Here is a 15,183-nt window from a genome sequence, read left to right as displayed (position 1 = left end):
TGACAGATTAAACTTTTTATTATTATTAGATTATTCTGAAGATGAAATAAGTGTTTGATATAATCTGTGAAGTTTAAATGTTTAATTTGAGATTTGAATTATTTAGATTTCAATAATGACTGATGCTGTTTTTATTTATACACACGATACATTTCACCATAAAATCATCTTTATAATCATCTCTTCATATTAATAACGTGTAGATTTATTCGTCTCTTTATTTTGACTTTTTTTTCCCTACTTTAGTTTTTTCCTGTTTTCCACATTTACATCAGTGAGTTTCCATAGAAACAGCTCAGAGGAAATTATGGGATAGATGCAGTGTTTTGTCGTCCTTAGACACAAACTTTGAAACAAATATTTAAAAAAAAAAAAAAAAAAAAAAAAAAAAAATCTAGATGAATTAATCTGTGACCTCGTGGGAAAAGGATTTAATCCCAGGTCTTAATCCCATGAAGTGAGATTTAAGTGTTTCTTTCTTTAAATTGTTCAGTTTAATTTAGACGAAATTCAACATTTATGAAACCACGCACGCACTCTCACACACACACACACACACAGTAAAAACACAGAGGTGTGTGTTTCTGTCTCTGTTTTGTTTATTAACAGAAAAAACTCATTTGCAGGAATGAGCGGCGTGAACACGCGACACGTGAACACGCGACACGTGAACACGCGACACGAGACGGTGTTATTTACACTGAAGTGAACGTGTGAACGTGGCGAAAAACGATCCTTCAACGAGTTTCGCGACAAAAACATAAAAAACACTGAGCATAAAAATCGCATTTTATTCTTCGTTTGTTTGTTTGTTTGTTTGTTTTTTTTAAATAAAGAAACACGGAAACAAAAAGGTGACGATGACGGCGTTATTATTTACGTGAACACGGATTATTCTACGACATCGACGTCTATATACAAACTAACCACTGGAGGCAGAAATCCACAACTGGAACACGACTATCGCGACAATCGCGCGTGATCGCGACAATCGCGCGTGATCACAGCCGATAGAAAACAAACTGCAGTGAACGGAGCAAACGCACGTTTGTTTGTTTCCGATCTTTAGCTTATGACGAAGCTTCGTCCGAAGCTCATTGCACTTTTTTTTCCCGCACAGACGTTTGCGTCCAACGCTGCGTTCACGCCACACGCACGCCACGCTAGCTATGCGATGAAGCTAAAGTGTTAGCGCCGGGGGAATTGTACGACGTTGAAGCAAAAGTGTGCGGCTAGAAGCTAATCTGTCATTTGAGTCGCGCCGTGTGACGGGAATCGCGCAAATATGTGAAAATCGCGTTAGCAAAACAGAAAAGAAAGTTCGCTTAATCATAGAATGAAAAGGTGCAAAATTAGCATGATTTTATTTGTTATGAAAAAAAGTCGCAACATTTCTAGAGTTTTTTATGTCACCACCAGAGGGCAGCACGCTTCTGTTCAAACCAACGAGTCAGCACTTTTTTTTCATTTCTGTACACGTCGTCTCTGCGATTATTTTACACATAAATTAAAAGCTCTAATAAGCGACGCGAACGACGCAGCTACACGTGAAATCATGACGAGCGTTAGCATCGGGTTTGTAAGCAATAGCAATAAATATTAGCGTGTTTTTTTTTGTTGCGGGGTCGCTAGTGTTACCCTGTTTTACTCAAAGCTACATTTTTACATATGATACAAGTTCACATGTAATCACGCGTGATCACCTGACAACGTCCGTCAACGAAGTTTGTGAAAATCGGAAAAGGCTAACACCGTTTACGACGTGAAAAACATCAAGAGGTTTTATCGGAAATGGTTGACGACAAAATGAAATGAAATGTTGCTATTCATGTGTTCATCAAGAGTTCATGTGAAGAACAGGAGGGCGGGGCTCAAGAGCGAGTGAATGAGTAACTCAGCATTAGCTTAGCGCGTGGCGTGAACATTAGCTTAGCGCGTGGCGTGAACGCGGCCGGAGCAGAATTCACGCTCAGTGACCCGTCAGGTAGTCCTGGGTGGAGTCGGAGGCGAAGGAGTCGGCGTCCTCGTTGTCCGAGTCCTCGCTGCTGTCGTCGGCGGCCGGTTCCCCCGACAGCGCGATGCGAGCGTAGTCGTCCGTGTCGATGGATTTACAGAAGTGGATCGCGTATTTCAGCTTCTCCTCCAGAACCTGTTTACACGAGTACCTGGGCAGTTTGAGCAGGAAGAAGCAGGTGTACGACTCCGGCAGGAAGTGGTCGGGAGGGTTGTACTTATCCAGAACCTGAGGAAGAGGATGAAGAAGACGATGATGTTACGACAATCGTGTCAATCGAAGGCGATCGCGACAAACGCACGTGATCGCGACAATCTCACGTGACCGCGACAATCTCACGTGACCGCAACAATCTCACGTGATCGCGACAATCACACACCAATCGCAGGTAATTGCACGTGATCGCACGTGATCGCAACAATAACAGGTGATAGCGACAATAACAGGTGATAGCGACAATAACAGGTGATAGCGACAATCGCACGTGATCACAATTACAGGTGATAGGGACAATCGCACGTGATCGCGACAATCGCACGTGATCGCGACAATAACAGGTGATAGCGACAATCGCACGTGATCACAATTACAGGTGATCGCGACAATCGCACGTGACCGCGACAATCTCACGTGATCGCGACAATCACACACCAATCGCAGGTAATTGCACGCGATCGCACGTGATCGCAACAATAACGGGTGATCGCGACAATCGCACGTGATCGCGACAGTCGCTATAATTGCATGTGATCGCGACAATCGCACGTGATCGCGACAATAACAGGTGATAGCGACAATCGCACGTGATCGCGACAGTCGCTATAATTGCATGTGATCGCGACAATCGCACGTGATCACAATTACAGGTGATCGCGACAATCGCACGTGATCGCAACAATAACAGGTGATCGTGACAATCGCACGTGATCGCGACAGTCGATATAATTGCATGTGATCGCGACAATCGCAGGTGATAGCGACAATAACAGGTGATAGCGACAATCGCAAGTGATCACAATTACAGGTGATAGGGACAATCGCACGTGATCGCGACAATCGCACGTGATCGCGACAATAACAGGTGATAGCGACAATCGCACGTGATCACAATTACAGGTGATCGCGACAATCTCACGTGACCGCGACAATCTCACGTGATCGCGACAATCACACACCAATCGCAGGTAATTGCACGTGATCGCACGTGATCGCAACAATAACAGGTGATCGCGACAATCGCAGGTGATCGCAACAATAACAGGTGATAGCGACAATAACAGGTGATAGCGACAATCGCACGTGATCACAATTACAGGTGATAGGGACAGTCGCACGTGATCGCGACAATAATAGGTGATCGCTACAATCGCACGTGATTGTGACGGAGGCTATGTGATGAAGTAGATGAAGCTAAGTGTTAGCGCCAGGATTATTACGACGTCGACGCAAAAGTGCAGTTAGAAGCTAATCTTTTATTAAAGTCAAGAAAAGAAAGGTCGCCAAGTCATAGAATGAAAAGGTGCAAAATTAACATATTTTTTTATTTGTTACAACGTTGAAACCCAAAACCACACGCACGCAATGCCAGCTACGCCATGCTAGCTACGCGATAAAGCTAAGCGTTAGCACCAGGAGTTTTACGACGTTGACGCCCAACACCACATGCACGCGATGCTAGCTACGCGATGAAGCCAAGTGTTAGTGCCGGGAGTTTTACGACGTCGACGCAAAAAGTGCAGTGAGAAGCTAATCTTTCATTATAGTTACGCCGACAGGAATCACACAAAATTGTGAAAATCATGATAGCAAAAAATAAAGGAAACTTCGCTAAGTCATAGAATGAAAAGGTGCAAAATTAGAATAATTTTATTTATTATGAAAAAAGTCGCAACATTTACATCATGTAAAAACGACGCAGCTACACGTGCAATCGATGACGAGCGTTAGCATCAGGTTTGTAAGCAGTAGCGTAAATGTTAGTGTGTTTTTTCCGCAGATTTTCAAATCACGTCTCACCTGTACGACAAAGTCCCGCCCACGGAAGTCTGCGATGGTGCGAGGCAGACGAGTTCGTCCCCAGACGAACCTCAGGAACAAGGACCTCTCTGTGTTGGAGAACGACTCCATCACCTCCCAGAACCAATGGATGAGCGGCGCTGTTGGCTCCACCCCCTTATACGTGGCCACAGACTTCAGCAGGTGGAGAGGAATGTCCGGACTTCCACACACCTGAGGGAGGGGGAGGGGGCGGAGTTAATGAGAAACGAGGAAGAAAAAGAGGCGTGGCCATGAACGTAAACGTGTGACGTCGCTCACCATCGTCTCCAGCTCATATCCAGTGAAGAGAGATAGTAACGGAACGGGAACGACGCGAGCCATTCCTTCACGAACAGCTGACACCTGCTCGTCAAACTCATGGAGTCTGAGACACACACACACACACACACACAAAAATAAAAATATTCACATTTAAGAAGCTGAAAAATGACAGAAACATGAAAATATTCACATTTAAGAAGCTGAAAAATGACAGAAACGTGAAAATATTCACATTTAAGAAGCTGAAAAATGACAGAAATGTGAAAATATTCACATTTAAGAAGCTGAAAAATGACAGAAACTTGAAAATATTCACATTTAAGGAGCTGAAAAATGACAGAAACGTGAAAATATTCACATTTAAGAAGCTGAAAAATGACAGAATGGTGAAAAAATTCACATTTAAGAAGCTGAAAAATGACAGAAACGTGAAAATATTCACATTTAAGAAGCTGAAAAATGACAGAAACGTGAAAATATTCACATTTAAGAAGCTGAAAAATGACAGAAACGTGAAAATATTCACATTTAAGGAGCTGAAAAATGACAGAAACGTGAAAATATTCACATTTAAGAAGCTGAAAAATGACAGAAACGTGAAAATATTCACATTTAAGAAGCTGAAAAATGACAGAAACATGAAAATATTCACATTTAAGAAGCTGAAAAATGACAGAAACGTGAAAATATTCACATTTAAGAAGCTGAAAAATGACAGAAACATGAAAATATTCACATTTAAGAAGCTGAAAAATGACAGAAACGTGAAAATATTCACATTTAAGAAGCTGAAAAATGACAGAAACGTGAAAATATTCACATTTAAGAAGCTGAAAAATGACGTGTTTGATCACGTTTTGGAGCACACACACACACACACACACACACACACACACACACACACACACACACACACACACACACAGTGTTCATACCTGTAGTTGATGGCCAGCCTGACGTACTCAGCTCTGTTCTCCAGTGTGATGTGTGAATACTTAGAGCTGAGCTGGATGTCCTGACCGCTGGCGTTGGGCACAGTGAACGGTAGAGTCATGGCCTCAAACTCTTCTGCTGTGGCCTCGTTGTCTCTGATGTACATGAGACCAGGAATAAAGTCTTTATCCACCTGAAGAACAAGAAGAAGAAATCAGTTCTGGAAACATGACTGGTCTCCCTGCTGTTGTCATGGTAACAGCAGGTTTGAGGAGTAAACCTTCATCAGAGTGATGAAATATCTCAGAGACGTTTGCTGCTGATGAAAGACAATGTTCACGTTGTCGTTGGTTTAAAACCTGGAAACGACGATGTTCTATAAAGTCTGTGTTTTTGTCCACAAACACAAAATGATTCAGTTTGAAGGATTTCTTTGTTTTTATGGAGCAAAGAAACAAAGAAAATATTCACATTGAAGAAGCTGAAATGATCGCAAATCTCGTTTTAATGAATGAAAAAAGCTTCAAAAACGATTATCGATGATCAAAATAGTTGACGATTAATTTGGTCATTGATTAGTAATTGATTCATTGTTGGAGCTCGAGATGCATGTAGTTAGCGATGTTAGCAACATTAGCGACTTTAGTGATGTTAGCGACATTAGCGATGTTAGCAACATTAACGATGTTAGCGTCATTATCAACAATAGCAACATTAGTGACGTTAGAGAAATTAACAATGTTAGCAACATTAGTGACTTTAGCAACATTAACTATGTTAGCAACATTAACAATGAAAGCAACATTAGCGACTTTAGCGACATTAACGATGTTAGCATCATTAGCAATGTTAGTGACATTAGTGGTGTGAGTAACATTAGTGACTTTATAGACATTAGTGATGTTAGCGACATTAACGATGTTAGCAACATTAGTGACTTTATAGACATTAGTGACTTCATGGACATTAGCGATGTTAGCAACATTAGTGACATTAACGATGTTAGCTACATTAACAACATTAGTGACGTTAGTGACATTAGCAACATTCGTGACTTTATCGACGTTAGCGACATTAACGATGTTAGCAACATTAGCAGAGTTAGTGACATTAGTGATGTTAGCAAAATTAGTGACTTTATAGACATTAGTTACTGTATAGACATTAGTGACTTCATAGACATTAGCGATGTTAGCTACATTAACGATATTAGCGACATTAACGATGTTAGCGCCATCAACATTAGCGACGTTAGTAACATTAGTGACTTTATCGACGTTAGCGACATTAACGATGTTAGTAACATTAGCAATGTTAGCAACATTAGCGACATTAACGATGTTAGCGACATTAGCTGAGGTGTGGGCGTACCTCACTGAGGTCAGCGATGGTCAGGTTCAAACGTGGGGTTTTTGTTTGTGACTGAAGACGTTTGAAGCTAAATATGAATGCTAATTTGCTTTAGCCGCTGATCCCTGATCACTTTGATCACACTCAACATTCTCTCATGGAAACAAAGACCAGCGTGAAAACACAAATGTGTTTTAATGAACGTTAAAGATCACCTTCATTTGATTCATCTGCTCTGAAGACGACAGGAAGTACAAGGTCAACACTGTGTGTAACTTTAACTGTTATCATTCCTAGAATGATCAGCTGTGTGTGTGTGTGTGTGTGTGTGTGTGTGTGTGTGTGTGTGTGTGTGTGTGTGTGTGTGTGTGTTCCCGTGAGCTCCTGCTCTCCTTGGAAAGTCTTGTGCTGGATTCACTTCCCATCTAACCTTTCTAAAGCACCACAGGCTAAAAAGCCCAGAACAAGAGTGTCTTTGTGAAGGAGTGAGTGTTTCCTTTGAGGCTGAATCTGCTCTGACAGATGTTTCAGGAGCTCATGATCACAACGTGCTTCACACACACACACACACACACACACACATGGACTCACGTCAGCAGCTTCCTCTAAAGGCTGAGGCTCAAAAGCTCAAAGGAAACAACTGCAGGTTTAAAATCTATCATCTCTACGTCACATGACCACGTTCCTCTCTTTTCACTCTAAACCAGTGACTTTAGCTCACAGGGACACAGGAGCTGCTGGTCCTCTGCTGCCTCGTGTGGTCACTTTGTGCCAATAAAGTAATTCGAAAAGTAGGATTTTAAAAGGCGAATTCACTAAAACGAGATGTTTGAACTTAGTGATGGAGGCAGCAGTGGATCAACAACTGTGAGTGACTTTGGTGTGGGAGAGTGAGTGACTTTGGAGTGGCAGAGTGAGCGACTTTGGTGTGGCAGAGTGAGCGACTTTGGTGTGGCAGAGTGAGCGACTTTGGTGTGGCAGAGTGAGCGACTTTGGTGTGGCAGAGCGAGTGACTTTGGTGTGGGAGACCGAGTGACTTTGGTGTGGGAGACCGAGTGACTTTGGTGTGGGAGACCGAGTGACTTTGGTGTGGCAGAGTGAGTAACTTTGGTGTGGCAGAGTGAGTGACTTTGGTGTGAGAGAGTGAGTGACTTTGGTGTGAGAGAGTGAGTGACTTTGGTGTGAGAGAGCGAGTGACTTTGGTGTGAGAGAGCGAGTGACTTTGGTGTGGGAGAGTGAGTGACTTTGGTGTGGGAGAGCGAGTGACTTTGGTGTGGGAGAGCGAGTGACTTTGGTGTGGGAGAGCGAGTGACTTTGGTGTGGGAGAGTGAGTGACTTTGGTGTGAGAGAGCGAGTGACTTTGGTGTGGGAGAGCGAATGACTTTGGTGTGGCAGAGTGAGTGACTTTGGTGTGGCAGAGTGAGTGACTTTGGTGTGGCAGAGTGAGTGACTTTGGTGTGGCAGAGTGAGTGAGGTGCAGCAGTGAACATGGTGGTCTTAGTACACACATGTACAGTGTGTGTGTGTGTAATAGTGCAGTAATGTTTCATAACGTAGTATTTAGTGCAGGTTGTAGCTCAGACAGATTATGATGTTAATCTGTAGAAGAATGTGAAGCAGCTCAGGAGGTTTGAGTCGTTATGTAACATCTGACATGAGCAACATTTAACCCTCTGAAGTTCTTGGGACCTTTTTGTTCTGTTATTAATTGTTAAGCCATTTTGTCTGTGTTGAATGAATATAGATCAAGTTTTCCAAAGTATATTCATTTTTGGCAAACTGTCATCTCAGTTTCTTAAATTAGCCTAAAATGGCTAGGCTAAAAATATTTTTTATATTTGATATGTATATTTCAGGCCAAAGTAGCTTTATAGGCCTGACAATTTAAAGTGGAAAAACACATTAATGAACAATGTTTTTATAGCAGCTTTTTGGGAAGGTGGTCGTTTTCTGCCACAAAGAACAAATTAGGGAGTATTTTTTTTGAGTTTTTCTGAGGTTTAATAACAACAGGAATACTTCACTCAACACTCAAACAATTAAGAACCACTTCATTAAAGTGTTTTTCATATTGTTAATTAAGTTTATGTGTCTTTAGGAGAAATTACATTTTGTAACTTTGTCTATGAACTAAACAAGTTTCATTATTAGTCAACTTTAAAAGGGATTTGAACATTTTGAAACACTTTTGTTGTGTTGACAATATTTATGAAGCGAAAAAAAAAAGATTTATCTTTTTTTATCTTACATTTTTGTGAATTTTTGCAGAATTACAATTTTTGTTGTTGTTAGTAATTGGTAAAACATAGTTTTTATAATGTTATTAACATACATATAAAACACATCTGAATTATAGGATAAAGAAAATCATTTTGTAGTCAATTGTTATGGGAACATGGCTAACTCCATTAGCGACTTCAGCGATGTTAGCAACATTAGCGACATTAATGACATTAACAACGTTAGCGACGTTTACGACATAAGTGCGGTCGTGAGGTTTGCGACATTCCCGGCATTAGCAACATTAGCGACGTTAAAGACATTAGCATAATTAGCAGAGTCAGCGAAATTACCGATGTTACCAACATTAGCGACGTTAACAACATTGGCGAAGTTCACAACATTAGCGACGTTAGCGACGTTAGCGACATTAGCGACGTTAACGATATTAGCGACGTTACCAACATTAGCGACGTTACCGACATTAGCGACGTTAACAACATTAGCGACATTAACGACGTTACCGACATTAGAGACCTCTAACGACATTAGAGACCGTTAACGACATCAGAGACCGTTACCGACATTAGCGACGTTAACAACATTGGTGAAGTTCACAACATTAGCGAAGTTACCGACATTAACAACATTAGCGACATTAACGACGTTACCGACATTAGAGACCGTTAACGACATTAGAGACCGTTAACGACGTTACCGTCATTAGCTACGTTAACGACATTAGCGACGTTAACAACATTGGTGAAGTTCACAACATTACCGACGTTACCGACATTAGCGACGTTACCAACATTAGCGACATTAACGACGTTACCGACATTAGAGACCGTTAACGACATTAGAGACCGTTACCGACGTTACCGTCATTAGCTACGTTAACGACATTAGCAACGTTAACAACATTGGTGAAGTTCACAACATTAGCGACGTTACCGACATTAGCGACGTTACCAACATTAGCGGCGTTACCGACATTAACGACGTTACCGACATTAGAGACCGTTAACGACATTAGAGACCGTTACGGACGTTACCGTCATTAGCTACGTTAACGACATTAGCGTCGTTAACAACATTGGTGAAGTTCACAACATTACCGACGTTACCGACGTTACCAACATTAGCGCCGTTAACAACATTAGCGACATTAACCACGTTACCGACATTAGAGACCGTTAACGACATTAGAGACCGTTACCGACTTTAGCGACATTAGTGACATTAGCTGAGGTGTGGACGTACCTCACTGAGGTCAGCGATGGTCAGGTTCATCCCGGCCAGTTGTTTCCACACCGGCTCGGCCAGATTGAGACTCAGAGGACTTCCTGTTCGGATGGCGATTCCCAGTAAAACTCCTGCAGACGCAGAGAAGGAGCAGAGAACATTAATCGCAACACAAACGTCGTCCGTCAACAAACGTTTATCTGTAAAAACAACGAGAAAACAAACCCGCCCGCATACGTTCCCCACTTTGTCTTTATCTCAGATTAAACAGGGCCAGAAAACGGGGCAGATTAACGGGATTATACCTAGGAAGCGGAACATGCACATGTGCAGCGCAGACTTGGCGGCCGGGTTGAGCAGGAAACAGTCTCTGTTGGCGCCCGACTCGTCGCGGCCGTTGGGCGTGACGATGAGCAGCGGCGTCAGGGCGTTCTGGAGCTCCTCGCACATCTCTGCGATGGACTCGCTGTAGCCGCCGCCGCAGTCGTCCACAGACTCACCTGAGGGACAGGTGAGCATCGTTTAAGGACTTCTTTTAGGGAACAAACAAGAAATGGATGCATCCGGACATTTATGCAAACGTGTGTTTGTGTCGTATTTACCCACAAACTTGACCTTCCACACACGGTGAGGCAGCAGCAGACTGTCAGGACTGAACGAACTCATCTTAGCGCACATCTGACCAAACACTGACTTGGTTCCATCTGGACCTGCAAGACCTCCTTTACTGCGGGAACGCTTCACCTGACGGGGGGGACCAGAGGAAATGATGTCATCTCTAAACTTTAACAACAGGAAGCTGAAGTTAACCACTCACTCTCTAACACCAAAGTCCATAGAGCAAACCAGTGATTTTAGCTCACAGGGTCACAGGAGCTGCTGGTCCTCTGCTGCCTTGTGTGGTCACTTTGTGTCACTGAGTTAAGTCTAAAGTAAATATTGTAAAAGCTGAATTCACAAAAATCAGTCATTGTAAGTTAGTGATGGAGGCAGCAGTGGATCAACAACTCCTGTGAACTCCTGTGTGCTGTGATGTTAAAATCACTGGTTTACTCTATGGACTTTGGTGTGGGAGAGTGAGTGACTTTAGTGTGGGAGAGTGAGTGACTTTGGTGTGGGAGAGTGAGTGACTTTGGTGTGGGAGAGTGAGTGAGTGACTTTGGTGTGAGAGCGTGAGTGAGTGATTTTGGTGTGGGAGAGTGAGCGGGTGACTTTGGTGTGGGAGAGTGAGTGAGTGACTTTGGTGTGAGAGAGTAAGTGACTTTGGTGTGTGAGAGTGAGTGACTTTGGTGTGTGAGAGTGAGTGACTTTGGTGTGGGAGAGAGTGACTTTGGTGTGGGAGAGTGAGTGACTTTGGTGTGAGAGTGAGTGACTGGTGTGGGAGAGTGAGTGACTTTGGTTTGAGAGAGTGAGCGACTTTGGTGTGGGAGAGTGAGTGACTTTGGTGTGGGAGAGTGAGTGACTTTGGTGTGGGAGAGTGAGTGACTGGTGTGAGGAGAGTGAGTGACTTTGGTGTGAGAGAGTGAGTGACTTTGGTGTGGGAGAGTGAGTGACTTTGGTGTGAGAGAGTGAGTGACTTTGGTGTGAGAGAGTGAGTGACTTTGGTGTGTGAGTTTTTGCGTGAAAAAAACATGACTTTTGCCACTGAATATGTTCACGTCTTTATTTCACTGTTAGACAGATTTTTCCTTGTGTAAACTGAAGTCTGTTAACCACTCACTCTCCCACACCAAAGCCCATAGGGAAAACCAGTGATTTTAACACATAAATCTCCTGCTGATAGAGATCATGTATAAATGTGATGATGATGATGATGATGAAGAATCACCTGTATCCTGTTCAGTTCCACCACAGGTCCATGTTGTCTGTCTCTCACCATCGTGGCCTGAACCACCTTCCTGAACGCTGCTTCCTGTTCACACACAAACAACAACAACAAGTTTCACTGACCATCATTCAGCAACACTGTGTCTGTGTGTGTGTTTGTTTCTGTGTGTGTTTGTGTTTCTCTGTGTGTGTGTTTCTGTCTGTTAGTGTGTTTGTTTCTGTGTGTGTATTTCTGTGTGTTTCTGTATGTGTTTGTGTTTCTGTGTGTTTATTTCTGTGTGTGTTTGTTTGTGTGTGTGTGTTTCTCTGCATGCTTCTGTGTGTGTTTGTGCATGTTTTTCTGTGTGTATGTTTCTGTGTGTGTTTCTGCATGTGTGTTTCTGTATGTGTTTGTTTCTGTATTAGTTTGTGTTTCTGTATGTGTTTGTGTGTGTGTGTGTGTGTGTGTGTGTCCTCACCTTCCCCTGTGATATCAGAATCCCTCTCAGAGAATCAAACCCCACTGAGGGTCCGTGTCCCGTCTGACCGAGGCGCCCCTCCAGGTCAAACATGGGGATGCAGGGACAGAAGAGTTCAGAGATGTGATGGAGCAGCAGCAGACGGTTCCTCAGAGACATGATGGGGATCTCCTGTAGGTGGTTGTACTCCATGGGAACCTGGAACACACAGAGTGTGAGTCTGTACTGCCCCCTGCTGGCAGCTGCTCAGAGTGTCAGAGTGATGTAGAGTGTGTACCTGAGCAGGCAGCTTCCCAGCGTTGGTGGGTTTACTGGTGGACCAGGAGAGTGTGTGAGCAGAGCCACAGGCCACTCGGTTGATCTTTTTACCCTGCAGCGCAGCGACCAGCCGCGGCCTCTGGATGGCGTTGGTGGTGCCGTCTCCCAGCTGACCCTCGTCGTTGTCGCCCCACGTGTAAACTTCACCTGTGACCAAGAAAACAACAACAACAGCAGCCATTTGTTTATGTCACTGAGCTGAAAAGTCACTCACTCTCTCACACCAAAGTCACTCACTCTCCCACACCAAAGTCACTCACTCTGCCAAACCAAAGTCACTCACTCTGCCACACCAAAGTCACTCACTCTGCCACACCAAAGTTACTCACTCTGCCACACCAGTCACTCACTCTCCCACACCAAAGTCACTCACTCTGCCACACCAAAGTCACTCACTCTCCCACACCAAAGTCCCTCACTCTCTCACACCAAAGTCACTCACTCTCCCACACCAAAGTCACTCACTCTGCCACACCAAAGTCACTCACTCTTCCACACCAAAGTCACTCACTCTCTCACACCAAAGTCACTCACTCTCCCACACCAAAGTCACTCACTCTCCCACACCAAAGTCCATAGAGTAAACCAGTGATTTTAACATCACAGAGACACAGGAGTTCACAGGAGTTGTTGATCCACTGCTGCCTCCATCACTAACTTACAATGACTGATTTTAGTGAATTCAGCTTTTAAAATATTTAATTTAGACTTAACTCAGTGACACAAAGTGACCACACGAGGCAGCAGAGGACCAGCAGCTCTGATTTTCTCTATGGGCTTTTGTGTGGGAGAGTGAGTGGTTTACAAACTTCACTTTCCTGTTGTTAGTCCGTCTAACAGAGAGATTCTATTATTGAGTGGCTAACATCAGTGTTGGCAGCCACAGGGGGGCGCTCACAGCTCAGTTAACTTCAGTAAGAACTATCATAATAATCACTGTAATGACAATAAAACTCCTACCATCCTCCGTGCAGCAAACACAGTGCAGTGACCCTGTTGCTATGGCGATGACCTTCTTCCCCTGCAGTCCTTGGACTTGTCTGGGCCGTCGAACATGGTCGTCAGAACCGTGGCCCAGACGATGATAGTCTCCTTTTCCCCTGTAGCATCAATCAAACACAGCTGGTGTTTTCACCGCATCACACTGATCTAACACGTCTGACGACACACACTGATGTGAACGTACCAGGTGTAAACTGCTCCTGATTTAGTGAGAGCCACAGAAAACTGAGAGCCACACTCCACTTTGACCACACCCAGACCAGTCAGAGAGTCAATCTGAAAACACAGAGAAGAAAATATTCACATTTAAGAAGCTGAAAAATGACAGAAACGTGAAAATATTCACGTTTAATAAGCTGAAAAATGACAGAAACGTGAAAATATTCACGTTTAAGAAGCTGAAAAATGACAGAAACGTGAAAATATTCACATTTAAGAAGCTGAAAAATGACAGAAACGTGAAAATATTCACATTTAAGAAGCTGAAAAATGACAGAAACGTGAAAATATTCACATTTAAGAAGCTGAAAAATGACAGAAACGTGAAAATATTCACGTTTAAGAAGCTGAAAAATGACAGAAACGTGAAAATATTCACATTTAAGAAGCTGAAAAATGACAGAAACGTGAAAATATTCACATTTAAGAAGCTGAAAAATGACAGAAACGTGAAAATATTCACGTTTAATAAGCTGAAAAATGACAGAAACGTGAAAATATTCACATTTAAGAAGCTGAAAAATGACAGAAACGTGAAAATATTCACATTTAAGAAGCTGAAAAATGACAGAAACGTGAAAATATTCACGTTTAAGAAGCTGAAAAATGACAGAAACGTGAAAATATTCACATTTAAGAAGCTGAAAAATGACAGAAACGTGAAAATATTCACATTTAAGAAGCTGAAAAATGACAGAAACGTGAAAATATTCACGTTTAATAAGCTGAAAAATAACAGAAACGTGAAAATATTCACATTTAAGAAGCTGAAAAATGACAGAAACGTGAAAATATTCACATTTAAGAAGCTGAAAAATGACAGAAACGTGAAAATATTCACGTTTAAGAAGCTGAAAAATGACAGAAACGTGAAAATATTCACATTTAAGAAGCTGAAAAATGACAGAAACGTGAAAATATTCACGTTTAAGAAGCTGAAAAATGACAGAAACGTGAAAATATTCACATTTAAGAAGCTGAAAAATGGCAGAAACATGAAAATATTCACGTTTAAGAAGCTGATGCGTTCACTGACCTCCAGTAAAAACCAGTAAACACAGTGTCATTTATTTACCTTCATGGGGATTTTACAGCCGTCGCTGCCTCCTCGACCCAGTTTCCCATAATCCCCGTCTCCCCAGGACCAAACCATGTCATCGTCACTGAGACACAGAGTCTGAGCGTCTCCACTGCCACAGGCCACGTCGATGACCCTGTGACCCTGCAGAGCGTCCACCTGCACACACACACACACACACAGAGGTCAGAGGTCACAGA

General features: G+C 42.8%; 1 protein-coding gene across 1 annotated transcript in view; it reads right to left on the bottom strand.

Annotated features, from left to right (window-relative positions):
• Positions 1–598: 598 nt before the first annotated feature.
• herc2 (HECT and RLD domain containing E3 ubiquitin protein ligase 2) overlaps positions 599–15,183 on the bottom strand; it is an 82,409-nt gene continuing 67,824 nt past the window's right edge. The window contains exons 78-90 of the mRNA XM_083888551.1: positions 14,981–15,142; positions 13,871–13,962; positions 13,645–13,784; positions 12,644–12,831; positions 12,367–12,564; positions 11,910–11,993; positions 10,684–10,825; positions 10,387–10,581; positions 10,100–10,212; positions 5,269–5,459; positions 4,331–4,436; positions 4,031–4,243; positions 599–2,242 (exon numbers count right to left, since the gene is read on the bottom strand). Coding sequence (XP_083744677.1) covers positions 1,970–2,242; positions 4,031–4,243; positions 4,331–4,436; positions 5,269–5,459; positions 10,100–10,212; positions 10,387–10,581; positions 10,684–10,825; positions 11,910–11,993; positions 12,367–12,564; positions 12,644–12,831; positions 13,645–13,784; positions 13,871–13,962; positions 14,981–15,142 — 2,097 coding nt within the window. The 3' untranslated portion in view covers positions 599–1,969. The remainder of the gene's footprint in view (positions 2,243–4,030; positions 4,244–4,330; positions 4,437–5,268; positions 5,460–10,099; positions 10,213–10,386; positions 10,582–10,683; positions 10,826–11,909; positions 11,994–12,366; positions 12,565–12,643; positions 12,832–13,644; positions 13,785–13,870; positions 13,963–14,980; positions 15,143–15,183) is intronic.

Source organism: Microchirus variegatus (assembly GCF_963457635.1).
Source record: "Microchirus variegatus genome assembly, chromosome: 4".
Classification (NCBI taxonomy): domain Eukaryota; kingdom Metazoa; phylum Chordata; class Actinopteri; order Pleuronectiformes; family Soleidae; genus Microchirus; species Microchirus variegatus.
The sequence above is the reverse complement of the archived record's forward strand: the minus strand, read 5'-3'. Positions and strand labels throughout refer to the sequence as shown.